We start from the raw sequence: 16,334 nt of genomic DNA, 5'->3' as shown, positions 1-16,334 counted from the left end.
AGAGGGCAGTGTGGATACGTTTGCCCCGGGTCCACAGCTAGCCAATGACAAGTTTTCACTCCCACACCAAATGATAAAAGGGTAATAGCAAACAATTTGTTAGTATCCTTTATTCTGACATGAGCAGTTACAGTCTTCCTACTTTGGGGTGTTAAAATGTCATCAAGTGACGACTTTTTAAAATAAATTGACAACTAAGCAAAATTAAAAAGATGTCTGTTTAGTGTTGGTTCTATAATTTGAGGAGAAATGCAGCTGGTCCAAGGGATCTCGAAGGCTTTGAACCACCATTTTAGGCCCCATTTCTGATCTCATTCCTGGACATAAAAGAATTGAGCGCTTGATCTTGTTTTCTCTAAGAGGCAAACAGGGCTGTTGTAGTTGCAACACAGGCGTTTGTCAAAAAATAGGTTAGAGACGGAGCTCACCACCGGGAGAAAGCCGGCTGGATCCCGAGGCCTCTAGTGAAAGCACCTTGTGTCTCAGCTGGTGGGGCGGGTCGGGGACATCTCTCAGCCCAACCTTTGGAGTCCTCATCACCTTCCACTGCCCGGGTTCCGGACGACATGAGGTCCCACTCCTCGTCTGGCGGGGGTGGAAGCAAAAACAGCCCGTCCTAGCTCCGAGCCCAGGTGGCGCGTCGCCTGCCTCGGCTTCCAGGAGGCGGGCACAGCAGCTGGGAGGCGGCCCGCCGCGCGCCAATGGCTGGGGGACGAGCCGAGGGGAGAGAGTGGTCCTTTACTCCGGCACAACGTCACGGCGCAGGCCCCGCCCCTTCGCCGGCAGCCGCTGGGCGCTGAGCGGGTAAAAGAGACACTGCGGACGCCGAGCTGGGTAAGGAGGCTGGGGCCGGGAGAGGGAAGAGGAGGAAGCAGGGTTAGTAACCTGGGCGGCGGCGGCGGTCTTGGCACCCAGGGGTGCTCCGAATTCTAAGGACAGCAAAACTGCCTCCACTCCCGCTAGCTTTGTGCTCCTGGGCCGCGGCGGGGCGTTGCTACAAGACACTCCTGGGCCAGCTGTTGGGCAGTGACATGGAACCGGGTGCGTGGGCCCCGGTGCTGGACATATCCATGTTCTACCCAAAGTGACTGGCCACCACCCGCACAAGGGGGTGGCCTCCGTTTTGCAGCAGAAGACTGCCTCTCCCAAACCTGGGACACTGGGCTGACCGAGTTCACCTACAAGTCAGCTCTACCTGCACTGCCAGTCTGGTTATAGTGGGCTGCTGGGATTGAGGGAAAGTGGGAGGGAGAGTGAGGGTCCCAAGGCCCAGGAGTAAAATGCAGACTCTGCTCCTATTCCTAGCTTCCTCGCAGTTTCTGTGCCGGCACCCCTCTTTAGCATCTCATCAGCAGTTCTGACTCTTCTCACCCCTCCCTGCTTTGGCCCTCCTGGGGTCAGTGATCTGCTCAGTGCTGTAAGAAAGAAACTGCTGCAGGCCAGAGCAGAAAAATTACCCTCTTCCTTCTCTAGCCCATCCCCTGACATCCTGGCCATTAACTCCTCAATTTGCTGAGCTCACTGGAATGGCATAGACAAGGTAGGGGTTGTGGTTGGTCCAGATTGGGGTCCAGTTCCCAGCCGGATTCAATTTTTATTTTTTTATGGTGGGTGGAGGGAAAAGCCTTCAATGATAATGCTATTACTTGTTTGCTCATCACAGCAGCTCTGCTAGGTAGATCTCATTTCATAGATGAGGACACAAGTTCAGAGGGGCTTGGTATCCTGCCCAGGAGCAGGGCTGGTTAAGGGCAGGACTGGTTTTATAAAAGCAAAGCAGTTTGACTCCAGCATCCGAGCTCCTTCACCTCCCACTCTTTTTTCACCTTTTTGTCTCTCTTTAAGTGAGTACACCCCGCGGTTGTCCTCTGCTGACTTCAGAAATAACTGGCAAGGGCTTCCCCAGTGGCGCAGTGGTTGAGAATCTGCCTGTCAATGCAGGGGACACGGGTTCGAGCCCTGGTCTGGGAAGATCCCACATGCTGCAGAACAGCTAGGCCCATGAGCCACAACTACTGAGCCTGCGCACGTCTGGAGCTTGTGCTCCATAACAAGAGAGGCCGCGACAGTGAGAGGCCTGCGCACCGCGATGAAGAGTGGCCCCTGCTCGCTGCAACTAGAGAAAGCCCACGCACACAAATGAAGACCCAACACAGCCAAAAATAAAATAAAATAAACAATAAATAAATTAATAATAATAATAAACTGGCAAACTGGACAGTAGACTTTTGGCTTCTGCCCTTTAGGCCCTGGCCCCCATTGTTCTCTGTAGTGGACAAAGTAGAGAGTGGAGGATGGGAGACAGGTGATTCTAGGAGACTCTCTCCCACCCCCCATTCCTTTCCATCCTGTCAGCATATTCTGTCTCCGAAGTTCTCCAAGTTTTCTCTAAGGGCCCATTTGGACCCCCACTTCCATTCTTTGGCCTCATTACCACAGAAAAAGTTTACCCATTTGTCCAGAGAGCTCCTAGCTGATCTCTGTGTCCTCCCACCCATTCCCTCAAGCTACCCTAATCTCATCCCTGATGCAGGACTCCCTGTCTTGATCCTGGAATCTTCCTCCTATCCTAGGTCTGCCGTAATGCTGCTGCTGCACAGAACTGTGGTCCCAGGGCTCCGACAGGCCTACAGGTAGGCCATCCAGTTCCTAGCCCATATCTCCTACTCCCTGTACCTTTATGACTCTTATCTTATCTGCCAGATTAAGATGGTTGAGGTAGTGGCCAGGGAGGAAAGGGAAAGCCATGTCCCACTTGTCCCACCCATCCCTGAGAAACTAAGTCCCAACTGAAGAAACCAATGGCTAACCTGGGAGAGGTACACCCCAGGCCTTCCCTAGCCCTTTCTTATGATCAGAAGTGTGCTACTAAGAAGACTTCTCTCTCTTCCAGACTCAAGTCAGCCCCTTCAAGGCTCTGCATTCGGGCCTGCTCTACGAATGATTCATTTCAGCCACAGTGCTCCAGCCATGCCATCTCTGGTGATAACTCCAGCACCAGGGGATGGAGAGTAATGGGGACTCTTCTAGGGCTTGGTGCAGTGTTGGCCTATCATGACCACCGGTGCAGGGTAAGTAGGGAAGGAAGGGACTTCACTGTCAGAACAAAGGGGCCATAGTGAGCTGCCCAGGCAACTCAGGCTTTACCACAGAGCCCACGGTGACACTGCGTCATGCACAGTAGAGATGGAATTTGTTACCTCCATTTCCCAGTGGCCACAACTTTGTGGGTCGGGTCAGGGTGAAGTGAGTGATTTCTTCTTAAAATTTTGTTCCCTTTTGCCTCACCCCTGCCCTGCCTGCAGGCTGCTGAGGAATCACCACGCCTATACACGAGGGAGGAAGTGAGATCCCACAGCAGCCCTGAGACTGGGATCTGGGTGACTTTGGGCTCTGAGGTCTTTGATGTCACAGAATTTGTGGACCTACACCCAGGGGGTCCATCAAAGCTGATGCTAGCAGCCGGGGGTCCTCTAGAGCCCTTCTGGGCCCTCTATGCTGTTCACAACCAGTCCCACGTGCGAGAGATACTGGCTCAGTACAAGATTGGGGAGCTGAGCCCCGATGACAAGGCAGCCTCCATCTTGAAGACCTCTGACCCTTATGCTGATGATCCTATACGTCACCCAGCCCTGAAGGTCAACAGCCAGCGCCCCTTTAATGCGGAGCCCCCCCCTGAGCTGCTGACAGAAAACTACATCACACCCAACCCTATCTTCTTCACCCGGAATCATTTGCCTGTACCTAACCTTGACCCAGACACCTATCGCCTACATGTAGTAGGGCCACCTGGGGGTCAGTCACTGTGCCTATCCCTGGATGACTTGTACCAGTTCCCCAAGCACGAGATCACTGTCACTCTGCAGTGTGCTGGCAACCGGCGGTCTGAGATGACTCGGTTCAAAGAAGTAAGAGGTTTGGAGTGGAGTGCAGGGGCCATTAGCACTGCACGCTGGGCTGGGGCACGGCTCTGTGATGTGTTAGCCCAGGCTGGTCACCAGCTCTCTGAAACTGAGGCCCATGTCTGCTTTGAGGGACTGGACTCAGACCCCACAGGGACTGCCTATGGAGCATCCATCCCCCTGGCTCGGGCCATGGACCCTGAAGCTGAGGTCCTGTTGGCATATGAGATGAATGGGCAGCCTCTGCCTCGTGACCATGGCTTCCCTGTGCGGGTGGTGGTTCCTGGTGTGGTGGGTGCCCGCCATGTCAAATGGCTGGGCAAAGTGAGCGTGGAACCAGAGGAAAGTTACAGCCACTGGCAGCGGCGGGACTACAAAGGCTTCTCTCCATCTGTGGACTGGGACACTGTAGATTTTGACTCGGCTCCATCTATTCAGGAACTTCCTGTCCAGTCAGCCATCACACAGCCCAAAGATGGGGAGACAATAGAGTCAGGGGAGGTGACTGTCAAAGGCTATGCATGGAGTGGTGGAGGAAGAGCTGTGGTCAGGGTGGATGTGTCTCTGGATGGGGGCCTAACCTGGCAGGTGGCTGAGCTGGATGGAGAGGAACAGCGTGCCCGAAAGGCCTGGGCCTGGCGGCTATGGCAGCTGCAAGCCCCAGTGCCAGCTGGGAAAAAAGAATTGAACATCGTTTGTAAGGCTGTAGATGACAGCTACAATGTTCAGCCAGACACAGTGGCCCCAATCTGGAACCTGCGAGGCGTGCTCAGCAATGCCTGGCACCGTGTCCATGTCCATGTTGCTCCATGAGAAAGTGAAATGAAACCATCTACTCTCCAGAACCACCTTCTAAACCCCTTTCCACACCCATCCCTTGGCCTCATTACCACAAAAAATCCTTCCCTCCACCTCTCCATGTCTTGGATCACAACCCTGACTATGCCTTCTGAAGCCACACACAGGTACATGCATTGCACACTTCCACCCAGGCACCTGCTCCCCTTTGACTGGAGGTGTTACATACCCCTCCTGGCCGCTGACCCAGTGCCTTAGAGGAGGTAAGAGCTGCTGGAGCAAAGGGCTAGAAGTAGGAAAAGTAATTCTGGAAGTAAGTGCTATTTTCTCTACCTACCCTATCTCCATTTCTAATGACTGTCACCACTGAGGCCTTATTTTGCTTTTCTTCTTGGATTCTTCAGAGAATGTGTGAGGATATGTGTAAGAAAAGTGTATATGCAACTTTTTACTACGTCTCTAGGTTGCCAGGGGTCGTGAAGGGCGCAACTCTCTCCCTTTATTGTTCCACTTTTCTAAATACATCAATAAAATATCTGTTTAAGACTACCACTCTGAAAAAGCAAAAAAAGATTATGACCTTTGGGACTTGTTGAGGCTGCGGAGCGAGCAAGTTGCAGGAGGGCGGTGCACTGATTGGTACTGGGATATCTAGTGAGACAACCCAAAACAAACAAGGTGGGGGGAAGGGAAAAAGGAAGCAGGGGCAGGGAAGTCAAGATTGGGGTTTCCTTCTCTGAAGTCTCAGTATGTGCGGGGCTACTTAGGTGAATGACCTCAGGATACCCCCCAAGAGAGGAAATTTTTTTTGATTCGGCATCCTTAAGCCCCTCCCCCACACAATTCCTACGCATTTGGCAGGAAAGGCAAAGAATGCTAAGAGGTCAAAATCAATATTGTCTTAGGGGTGGCAAAGGCAAAACTTGGCACTAGGGGCAGATGTGCCAAGGCAACTAGGGCGTCCAACCGTGGCCTTGTTTGCAACGTAGATGCAGATGAAGGGGCAGTCATTTAGTTACCCTTTGCCTGCGACCGCGCCTTTAGGACTTGAATCTTTCGGCGCTCGGCTACTCTCCCCTAGCTCTTCCTCCCTTGTCTCCCCGGCTTGTGGGCGCTCGGTGTTCAGCCACGCCGCCTGTCGCCTGGTAGTGGGGCCGGAAGTTGTTCGGGGGAGGGGGGACAGCCGTGCTGGGGGGGTTTATGGGGGGGGCCCGTCCCTCCTCAGGTGAAGCAGCTGATGGACATGGAGCCGCCGCCGCCCCTGAGCGCCCGGGTCCCGCCTCCGGCCCGGTTGCGGCCGGCTCAGTGACCCCACTCCCCCCGCACTGGGCCGCCCGGGCCAGAGTGGGGGACCCCCGCCCCCCCGCCCCCTTCTCCCCCAATACCTTACCCTCTCCCTCTCCCACCCAGCCTGCGCGCGCGCGGAGCTCCCTCAGGTGAGTGAGGGGCGGGGTTTGGGCGAAGCGCGAGGGGCGGGGCCTCGGCCGCCGGGGGCGGGGCCTGAGGGGCTTGGGTGTGAAGGGAGGGGGACACGTGGGTGGGGGCCAGGCGGGAAGAGGGTCGCTGGGTGGGTTGCGGCCCAAGGGAGGAAGCTGGCATGGAGGGTTTGGCGCGAGGCCACAGGATTGAGGGAGATGTAGCAGGGACCTAGGCGTCCTAAAAGGGCGGGAGATGGGTCACGGCAGAGGACCGAGGACAGGCGGGAGCTGGTGTGCGCGAGGCTCCTTCGTGGGGTACAGCTGGGGTAGAACAGAAGGACAGGACAGCTGGGGTAGAACAGAAGGACAGGACGGAGAAAGGAGAATTAGACTGGGTACCTGGGCAAAGAAGCGAGAGGCGACGCGGGGTTGGGTGGGGGCAAGGTGTCCGTCAAGAAGGTTAGAGAGAAAGACATAGGCCTAAGTGGGAAGACTGGGAGGCAGTGAGCAGAGTGGGAGAAACATGTGGTAGAGAAGAAACTTAGGGTGGAGCGAAAAGTGCTGTCTGGGGTACTATGTAGGGTGAAAAGTCCAGGGAACCTGAGAAGCAAGGTTGGGAAAGAAGAGATTCATTGCGTAGGAGCCCTAAGGAAGAAACACAGAGGAAGCCCTGGGGCAGACCACCAGAGGGTACAGCAGACTTGGGAAGCAGGTCTAAACTAAAACAGCCTTCCCTGTACCTCCTCACACAGCCCCATCCACAGTTATTGTCTTCCCCTTTGTAGTTGTAGATTCTCACTGTTTGATTTCTATCCTTTTTTTTTTTTTTAAATTATGACTGGTCCTGTCTGGTGACAATGTTTAGTGGGAACATGGACCTTTAGATATGAGATGTTTAGGAAATATAGTACCCCGTTTCCCCCTCCAAGGTCATGAATTTACTGACTCTGCTTCTAGGAAGATTTGATGTATTACGAACCACATTGTGTCAAAGTTTGCACACCTTCTTTCACCTCAGTCCCTTCTATAAGCAAAACTGTCTACTGTTGTGATTTATCCACCCCCACTTACATGTCCTATAGCTCCAGGTACACTCCAGCCTCCCCGGTCCGAGCCCTCAAAGCATCAGTGGTGAGCATGGTATGGTTGTGACCTGCTCATAGGTCAGCTCTAGGCCTTCCGACATCATGGCCAAGCAGCAGACTATTGAGGCCTGGCTGTTTCCCCTTAATGCTACTTGTTCACTTTGTCTGGGTGAAGGTACATGTCCATGTCCTTAGGAAGCAATAAAAGCAGATGTCTGACTACCTAGAATATTTCCACTTAAGATAACTCAGATTCTGAGGACAAGACCAGATAAAAGGCCAAATCAGACACCCTTTGGGTGTAGCATCTTATTTGGTAGGGGTATGTGAAATGCCCAGCTAGGAATTCCTCATCTCCTAATGGTTCTGCCAGAGTAGGTCAGTGAATCTTGCTCTGTGGTGTGCGAGGGACTTCAGCCTTCCCCACTTACAGCCTAATTCAGAGAATCCAGACTGCTCCCTGGGTCATGAGAACTGTCAAAAGAGTGGCTCCTGAGATAAAAATAAAGTCTTTAAAGAAGAAAATAGCCTTACCATTGGGAAGCAGAAGAGGTCTCAGTGGAGCTTCTGGGATGGGCCCAAGGATGGTGGGAGCTGCCCTCAATTTGGCAGCTTCAGAATTATATCTTGTCCTACTCAATAGATGCTGATGTCTCAAGCACAAAACATAATGTTTTTTTGCCCACTGAGTGCAGTTAGTTAGTTCAATTGTAGCTTCTGGGCAATCCCCTTACTCTCAGTAGGTTTGGAGGACTTGGCTCAGAAATAAGTTCTGACTTTTTTCCAGTGGAAAATGCAACTGAAAGTTTATTTCTTATTTCCTCTTAGTACATGCTTAGTACTTCCCAGCATGGGAGGAACATTATCCCATCTTTTATCCTACCTTCCCCACCCAACATCCACAAAGAAATTATTTCCTCCCTGACTGGCCATCTCTCTTCCCTCAACACACACACAGAAATTATTTCCTCCCTGACTGGCCATCTCTCTTCCCTCAACAAACACACACACACAAAATAGTCAAGGAAAAATAAAAAGTTATTGTAGGGCAGGTATTTCTAGCCTCATTTCACTCCGTAGGAACAAATAGGAGTGTGGAACCCTGTGGGTATAGACAATGTCACAGGCAGAGGGACTCCCTTTGTTGGTCTCTTGACCCTGCTGGAGAAAGCTCTGAATTCCAGGCTCTTTCATTTGCCTCCTTTTCTCAGAAGAGTTGGGGACTCTATTGGAAACAGAGAGACAGGTTCAAGGTCTTTCAGAGGAAAGCATCTAAGAAAGGGTAGTGCTGATATGAATGGCTTGGTCCCTCCCAAGGGTCATTGACCTTGCAGACTCTGCTAGAATACATATGCTGGTCTAATCCTTGAGCCAAGGAGCCCTGTTCCTACATTAAAGAGATTTAGTGAGAGTCTAGGTTGGCTTTTTCCTCAGGCCCATAATCTCTGAAAACAGACATGGGAGGGAGAGGATTATTTATTTTCCCATCCATAGACCTGTGTTTGTAGTTCAAGGACTTAAGTCACTAAGATGGAGACCCCAAAACTGTCCATTTCATCACCCAAGAAAGTAGGCAAGCAGAGGAGCCCCAGACCTTGCTATGGCAAGATTTGATTTTGTGCTGTAGTAGAAAGAAGCCCAGACTGGTAACCTGGGTTCTATTTGTCCTACTTCTATCGCTAACCAGATAGGTGACTCTGGGCTTAGTTTAACTCTTCTGTTAAAACCAAAAGATTGGAGATCATCTCTCAACTCCATTCTAGCTCCAAGATTCTCTAGGTCCTGGAGCACCCCTGCCCCAGGCCCTCCAAATGAACAGAGGCTTACTAAATTGGATTGTCAGAGCAAGATTCGTTGTTAGCAGAGGAGCCTGAAAACATCTTCCTGGCCCAAACAACAGTGAGCTCTTTTGGTCACCATGCATTAGGGACTTCTGGCCAGGACTGCCACCAAAGGCAATTGTTTCTGTCTCTTCCACCTTTTTGCCACCCTACCCCAATCAGAATAGTTAATTGAGACTTCCATGTCATTTCAAACTTCACTTGAGATAGTAAACCCTGTTTTGGGCATCTTTGGCTTCAAAACCTATTATTATAAAACTCAAATTGAACTGCCCTGCTCTACTTTACCCACCCCTGCCAAAAGGTACAGCTGAACAGCAGTGACCTTGTGGAGCCTTTCTGTAAACACAGGGCTTATGTACTCAAGGGTATACCCAAAAACCCCAGAAAGTATCATCTCATGTGCATCACACCTGGTGATTTAAACTGTTTAGTTTGGCCCTTTCCTTAGTCCTGAAATGAGACATGGGAGGGGTGAGATTGTTTCTCCTCCCACCCATAAACCTTAGCCTTCTCTCTCTTCCGCAGTCTACGTGGGGAGGCCAGGGAAGCACAAAGAACAAGAGAAAAGATGCATCCAACTGAGAGCTAAAAGGAGACAATGAGGTGATATTTTCCCACTGCCCAGGTGTTGTGTTTCCAGCTCTTACCCCTTCTTATTTTAGAGACTGGCCATTCCTAGGGTGACCTGGGAATTCATCCCTCCACACTGCTCCCCAAGCACTTGGATAACAAAGCTGAGCTGTCCTCATCTGTGTTATAAGTAAACAGGTCACTATCTACAACCTGGTGAAAATGAATCAGATCTTTCTGCTGTAAATACAGACACATAAGCTGAGAAAAGGTTGGTGGGTTTCCTTCAGAGGGCACTAGGTTGACCCTAAAGATCACTTAAGAGCTGCAAATCGCTCAATGTCTAGGTCTGGTTCCTGGAAAGGGGCGTGTAGTCAGGTTGCAGACAATACCTAATTCCACCTCTTCTCTCAACCCTTTACCCTTTCCCCCTCCCCAGTTATTCAAAGTCCTGATAGAGAGCAGAGCCAGCTTTGTGATTCCAACATTTTTTTGGCTGAGATTTCATTCAGTTCAGGAAGGCACAGACAGGAGAGGATGATGCTTGGGTTTGGTCCACTTCTAGTACCTGCACTGCTCAATCCCAGGCAGGTCGGAAGATCTGTCTTGTTCATAATCACTGGGCAAATATCATATGATATTGCTTATATGTGGAATCTAAAAAAAGCTACAAATGGACTTATCTACAAAACAGAAATAGAGTTACAGATGTAGAAAATAAACTTATCGTTACTGGGGGAGGGGGGTAAGGGAGGGGAGGGATAAATTGGAAGATTGGGATTGACACATACACACTACTATATATAAAATAAATAACTAATAAGGACCTACTGTATAGCACAGGGAACTCTACTCAATACTCTGTAATGGCCTATATGGAAAAAAATCTAAAAAAGAGTGGATATATGTATAACAGATTCACTTTGCTGTACACCTGAAACTAACACAACATTGTAAATCAACTATACCCCAGTAAAAATTTTTTTTTAAATCACTGGGCTCCACCTCAGATCCCAGATCCTAAGAGAGACCAGAGAAAAAAATTTCCCCTCCTCCCTATTGCAACCAAAAGGATGGCATGGATCCTTGCCCCTCTCTCCACTTTCACCCTCTTTCCCAACAACATCCTTCTCACTACCTTTCTACCCACTAAGCCACATGGAGTGTGTTTTAAATTCCAATTTTGGAGTTTCACTGGATCAAGCAGGATTCTTTAGAGGATTTGAAGAGCTTTAATTACTTGTGATGTCCATATTCTTTCAGGCTTTCAGAGCCACTACATAGAGAAAACTTGACTTTCTGATATTTTTTTCACCAATAGTTAGAGCTGTGGGAACATTTTTGTGGAGAGGGGGAGATGAGGGTGGTAGCTGATGCCTGACCTTGGAAGTCAGACCTTGGATTGGTCTCACCTGCTGCTTCTCAGGAAGCGTGGTGGGAAATCTTCTGTCTGGAAGGGATACCCATTCCTGCCCATTCCTGTTTAAATGCGATATCATGTTGATGGAAGAAAGCCAGGGCCATGGAGGATTCTTATTATGGTGCCAGGTGCATTCAAAAGAACAGGGAAGAAAGTCTTTGTCTCAGGTTACAATGACCAGCCTTTCCTCCCTCCTCATAAAAATACTTCCTTTTGAATTGGGAGGCTGGCTGTTTCTAGTTGCTTTGTATTCAGCTCACTGAACTGAATTTACAGTACATATGTGCCTGCGTCCATCACTGAATGGTGTCTGTGTTGCTCTAAAGCCAGTTTCCATTTGAGATCTTTGAACCAAATCTGTCTTGTGTCACTAACTTCTCCCTCTCTATGCCTCCTCTCGCTGTGGTGTGTCTCCAGTTGGCACTGCCTAATTTGACCCAGTTCCTCTAAGGAGACACTAAGGTCTTCCTGGCAGGCCAGGCAGGGGAGAAAGTTCTTTGAGGGGCAGGGAGTGGGAAGGTGCAGAGGGATATGCTGCCTGAAGACTTGAGCAAACAGTGAAGTCCATCTCCTGATGTGCTCCTGGCTCTCAGAATACCAGGATCGGGAACAGCAGAATCTCAGTCCAGTCTCACTCCCAGAGCTACCAACTTGGCATTTAGACCAGTTGGAGACAGCTAAAGACTGATTTTGCCCAAGATGTGTCATGGAGCACCTGTTAAGAAAAATTAAGAAACAGAAGAGCTCAGTTTACTTCTAGGAACAAAGTCCAACTCAGAAAACAACTCCTTCAGACCCTTCTGGAAATTGTTTTGGGGCCATTTGGGCAGGTGTCCAAGAATGAGATGCACTTCCTGAGCCAGTATTCAGCATAGCTGAATGCTGTGCTTCAACTCTTCTGCTCACCTAGTGCTTGTCTAGCTCCCCGTTCATACACACACATGCGCGCGCACGCACACACACACACACACACACACACACACACACACACACACACACACACACACACACACACACACACACACACACACACACACACACACACACACAATCGCATTAGGATATTTCTCCCCACAGAGCCTGCTCAATTTGTTCTTACTTTTTTTTTTTTTTTTTTGCGGTACGCGGGCCTCTCACTGCTGCGGCCTCTCCCGCCGCGGAGCACAGGCTCTGGACGCGCAAGGTCAGCGGCCGTGGCTCACAGGTCCAGCCGCTCCGCGGCATGTGGGATCCCCCCGGACCGGGGGACGAACCCGCGTCCCCCGCATCGGCAGGCGGACTCTCAACCACCGCGCCACCAGGGAAGCCCCACTTTTTTTTTTTTTAATAAATAAATTTACTTATTTATTTATTTTTGGCTGCGTTGGGTCTTCGTTGCTGCGCGCAGGCTTTCTCTAGTTGCAGTGACCGGGGGCTACTCTTTGTTGCGGTGTGTGGGCTTCTCATCGTGGTGGCTTCTCTTGTTGTGGAGCACGGGCTCTAGGCACACGGGCTTCAGTAGTTGGGGCACACGGGCTCAGTAGTTGTGGCTCGCGGGTTCTAGAGCACAGGCTCAGTAGTTGTGGCACACAGGCTTTGTCGCTCCGCGGCATGTGGGATCTTCCCAGACCAGGGATCAAACCCGTGTCCCCTGCATTGGCAGGTGGATTCTTAACCACTGTGCCACCAGGGAAGTCCCTGCTCTTACTTTTTAAGTAACAGACCCCACTCCCACGGGGATCACACCAAAGGAAAAGATGTTAGAACCAGGGAAAAGCAAGAAGATCCATGAAGGCCTTGAGTACCCTGGCTTTTGAAAGGAAGCACACCTCAGAGAGACAGGAGACTTGGGTTCTTTTCCTTGTTCCAGGCTCACTATGAGCCCTGAGACAAGTCACTTAGCTGCTCTGAACCTCAGTTTCTCCAGAAAATGGGGAAAACCTACTCACTCTTGCTTCTCCTGCATTGGGGTGGGGGGGGGGAAGTCACGTGTGGCATCTTGAGCTCTGCAAAATCCCAAAGGGCAATTATGGAGCTAATGATTAAGAAATGAAAGGGGCCCCATGAGTACCAGACTGCGTTCCCTCATATTTCCATCTCTGACCACCGCAAGTTCTATGGCTAGTTCCAGAGGGTATGAGTTCACTAACCACTGTGGACTTGGGCTCTTCTCATCATTGCCCCTAAGGGAACCTTCAAGGAACTGCTTCTTACTGTGGCTTGGTCTAGCAGTCTGGTCCCAAAGCTCAGTCCATCCCAGGGAGGATGTCAAGAAAAGAGGAGTTGAAAATAAACTTGGAGAATTATTTCTTCCACACCCAGGAGTCCTAGGTGAGACTAGAAATCTCTCTAATGAAATCTAGGGAGAGCTGCTTTGCGAAGTGAAGGAGAGCCCGTGTGTCAGGCTTTCTTATGAGACTTTTTAGAGTATGATGTCTCTCAGCACTAGACAAGAATGACTTGGAGTGTGGTGAGAGGGAGACAGGGTGATAGACACTTTTCCCCTGTGTGCCCTCCAGAGCCCCCATCCCCAGCTCTATCAATATAGTATTACCAGCAAACCAGATTTCCATCCATCTGCCTCAGTGAGATCCTTCAAAGAGACCAAGAATCCGGGTGGCAGCTCAGGCTGTTCCCTCACCCCACTCTAGCTCCCCCAAATCTGCCCCTGGGGTATTTATTTTTCATAAGATGACTGGTGAAAGCAATTTTGGATGTATGTAAATTTCTACCAAATAGAATTTTTTTTCTCCTCCCACAGGCTCCTGAGATAATTCATTGCAACAAATTATCACTTTTAATTATCCTCAGTTTTGATTGTTTAATACTCTACTGCCAATTACTGTTTGCCTTCCCTCAAATAGACTAACTTGCATTTTAAATTCAGGTTCCCACCCCAACTCCCCTTTTAAAAAAATAAACATAGCAAAGTAATTGACAAGAAGGGGGAAAACACTTAAAGGTTTAATTTGACTATTACACCTTCAGTAGAGGATTCCTCTCTGAACTTGAGGTGGGCTGCTCTCCTCTATCTTCTACTTTCCTGTCCCCCTCCCTCCTTCCACCCAAAAAAGTATCCCTTGAATGACTGAATCTAGCTTCTTCCTCCTATTGCTACCCCATCCTTAACAAGGTTTAGAGCCTCTGTGGGGTTGTTTCTTTGCCTCATGAGAGCTGAGCTGTAAACTGTCTCCTTTCCTACACCATCAGCTCCACTTACAGGGAGAGGGTCTACTCTCCAAACAACACGATCAGGGACTGGTGTAGAATAAGACAGTGTTTCCACCTCAGAGACTGGGGAAGCCTGCAGAAGTTGGAGGTTGGAGGAGACCCTGGGGTTTGTAAGTCAGGGTACATCGTCTTTCTCTCCAGGACAAAGTATGAGGTTTTGCTTCTTTAGGATAGGGTCAGAGCACACTTAAGTGTTCCTTTAGGGTTCTTGCTAACTCCAGAATGTTAGAGAGAAACCTACTCCCTTTCCAGATCTGGCTTCTAATAGTAGCTGTTTTCTCTTCCAGCAGAATCTCTCTAAGATGGACATAGAAGACAGCAATGGCCGCTCCTATATGTCTGGTATGCCCTCTTGTGCATTCTGTTTGTAAGGGGCTGGGAGCAGATGCTCTCCTGTGGAGGAGAGTGGAGAGCCTTCAGCCTAGCACAGGACCTCTGAGTGCCCTGGTCACAGAGCTGTCACTCACTCTTGGTAGTGTGCATTTATTTTGGTCATTTTACATTCCCTATAAAGTGATTCTCTCTCCAGACATCTTAGAGGATAGGAGTAGGAGAAGGAAATAGGAGAGGAATATGAGTAGAGACTATTAGAGAGAGGACTGATTTGAAACAAAGAGACAGAAGGAAGATAAGATTCCTTCTTCTATGCTCTGAGGTCACCAGCTAAACACAACACAACATCCTGTCCTAGCCAGGTAGAGAGCAGAGCCAGGTTTCAAACCTCAAAGGCCTGCAGGGGCCAGGTGTGTATGTAAAAGAGTGAACTGGCTTTGGATAATGAGCAGAAGAGAATGATGGGGACTGTCATGGACTGGAGAGCACATGTCCTACCTCAAGGAGCAGCAGCTCTGCAGGGTCCAACAGGCATTGCCATGTGGGAATGTGTATCCAGTATGGCCAAAACTTCTAGCTTTTCAAAAGAAATCAGAAATCAGGATTTTATATGAAATGTCTCCATTTAAAAATAATAACTCCATATTTTAAAAAATGTTCCATGGGGCAAGAAGCCAAATTTATCTATGGTCTGAATTCAGCCAGTGGGCCAAGAGCTTACACCTTTGAAGGAGAGGTAGAGAGCCCAGTTCTCCCCCAATCCTTTCCGTGATCATAACGTCGTAGCTTTTTATACCTGCCAAATACTCTTACTGAGGCAGAAGAGATCACTGCTTGTAGTATGGGTGGCTTTTAGGGATATGAAAGTAATCAGGATCCTCTTAGAGGTTCACAAGATGAAAAGAAATGAGGAACTTCATCTGGCTCTCTCTCTGAGGGTGTAGGAAAGGGCCTAAGACAGAGTTTGTCTCTACGATGGAAGGAATCATTTTTTGGACCATTAGAATGTTAGGGCAGGAAATGATTGTAAGAGGTAAGGGAGCCAGAATTGGGTTTTGAGGTGATGCGTATCCCCGTCAGTAATCCAGGCACCATTGTAGAAATGACCTACAGTTTATTTTTTTACCTTAAAGTGGGACCAATGGAGGAATTATGGGCATGCGCTAAGGGAGATAGCAAGATGGGTCAGACACACATATGAGAGTCATTGACAACACCTGCATAATGTCAAGGTAAGAAGTTGACTCTGACCCCTTTCTCATTTAAGGAGGGAAGGCGTTGGAATGGGTACAGGCATTTGATACCTGTTACATGCTGGACAGAGTAACAGGGATCAAGTGGACTGATTTAGTTGAAAGAGACTTTATTGGAAATAAGTCATGGCCTTTCTGAGGAGCCAGCCAGTCCTCCTACCTCCTGCTCAGTTAAGCCTATTCAGAAAACCACTATTGAGGAACACCTGTTCTCAGGACCCTGCACTGGTGCTGGAGAACACTCAGATGGAGAAGTTCTTGCCCTAAGGCAGGCAAATGAGAAGCTAGGAAGCCGGCTGGGGAAATCCCATGGAGCTCTTTTCAGCCCTATCGCTGGAGAATGTTGGATATTAGAGGAAAACTTCTGAGGGTGTTGGCTTCACTGTGCTATGAAACCAAGCTTTTCCCTGCTTTCAGCAGGGTGGCCCTTCCTAGATAAGAAGAGTCCTCTGCACAGGATGGTTTTTGAATGAAAGTGGAGGCCAGAAACCCCTCATCTGT

At 49.5% G+C, this 16,334-nt stretch overlaps 2 protein-coding genes and 1 long non-coding RNA gene across 5 annotated transcripts in view; 2 read left to right on the top strand and 1 right to left on the bottom strand.

Moving 5' to 3' along the window:
• Positions 1 to 97: 97 nt before the first annotated feature.
• Positions 98 to 809, bottom strand: LOC132529440 (uncharacterized). Its single transcript, XR_009543463.1, has 2 exons — positions 475 to 809; positions 98 to 355 (listed from the first exon to the last, which is right to left on the bottom strand). It is a non-coding gene; the product is annotated as an uncharacterized LOC132529440 (long non-coding RNA).
• SUOX (sulfite oxidase) lies at positions 761 to 5,249 on the top strand. Its single transcript, XM_060165910.1, has 4 exons — positions 761 to 834; positions 2,574 to 2,633; positions 2,894 to 3,071; positions 3,306 to 5,249. The coding sequence occupies exons 2-4, from the start codon at positions 2,584 to 2,586 to the stop codon at positions 4,713 to 4,715; spliced, it is 1,638 nt and encodes a 545-aa protein (XP_060021893.1). The 5' UTR covers positions 761 to 834; positions 2,574 to 2,583; the 3' UTR covers positions 4,716 to 5,249.
• Positions 5,250 to 5,966: 717 nt separating this feature from the next.
• Positions 5,967 to 16,334, top strand: part of IKZF4 (IKAROS family zinc finger 4) — a 26,857-nt gene continuing 16,489 nt past the window's right edge. The window contains exons 1-3 of one of the 3 annotated variants that reach the window (XM_060165911.1): positions 5,967 to 6,136; positions 9,573 to 9,672; positions 14,535 to 14,589. In XM_060165911.1, coding sequence (XP_060021894.1) covers positions 14,550 to 14,589 — 40 coding nt within the window. In that variant the 5' untranslated portion in view covers positions 5,967 to 6,136; positions 9,573 to 9,672; positions 14,535 to 14,549. Of the gene's footprint in view, positions 6,137 to 9,572; positions 9,673 to 14,534; positions 14,590 to 14,710; positions 14,720 to 15,747; positions 15,813 to 16,334 lie in introns of those variants that run through there. The other 2 variants (XM_060165914.1, XM_060165915.1) reach the window with 2 other exon arrangements.

The sequence above is a fragment of the Lagenorhynchus albirostris genome, chromosome 11 (assembly GCF_949774975.1).
Source record: "Lagenorhynchus albirostris chromosome 11, mLagAlb1.1, whole genome shotgun sequence".
In the NCBI taxonomy this organism is placed as follows: Eukaryota; Metazoa; Chordata; class Mammalia; order Artiodactyla; family Delphinidae; genus Lagenorhynchus; species Lagenorhynchus albirostris.
The sequence above is the reverse complement of the archived record's forward strand: the minus strand, read 5'-3'. Positions and strand labels throughout refer to the sequence as shown.

Excerpts from the sequence above, each read along its gene's own strand:
- SUOX (XM_060165910.1), top strand. The coding sequence starts at position 2,584 with ATGCTGCTGCTGCACAGAACTGTGGTCCCAGGGCTCCGACAGGCCTAC. Across the intron at positions 2,634-2,893 it reads GGGCTCCGACAGGCCTACAG|ACTCAAGTCAGCCCCTTCAA; the intron begins GTAGGCCATCCA and ends TCTCTCTTCCAG. Across the intron at positions 3,072-3,305 it reads ATCATGACCACCGGTGCAGG|GCTGCTGAGGAATCACCACG; the intron begins GTAAGTAGGGAA and ends CCCTGCCTGCAG.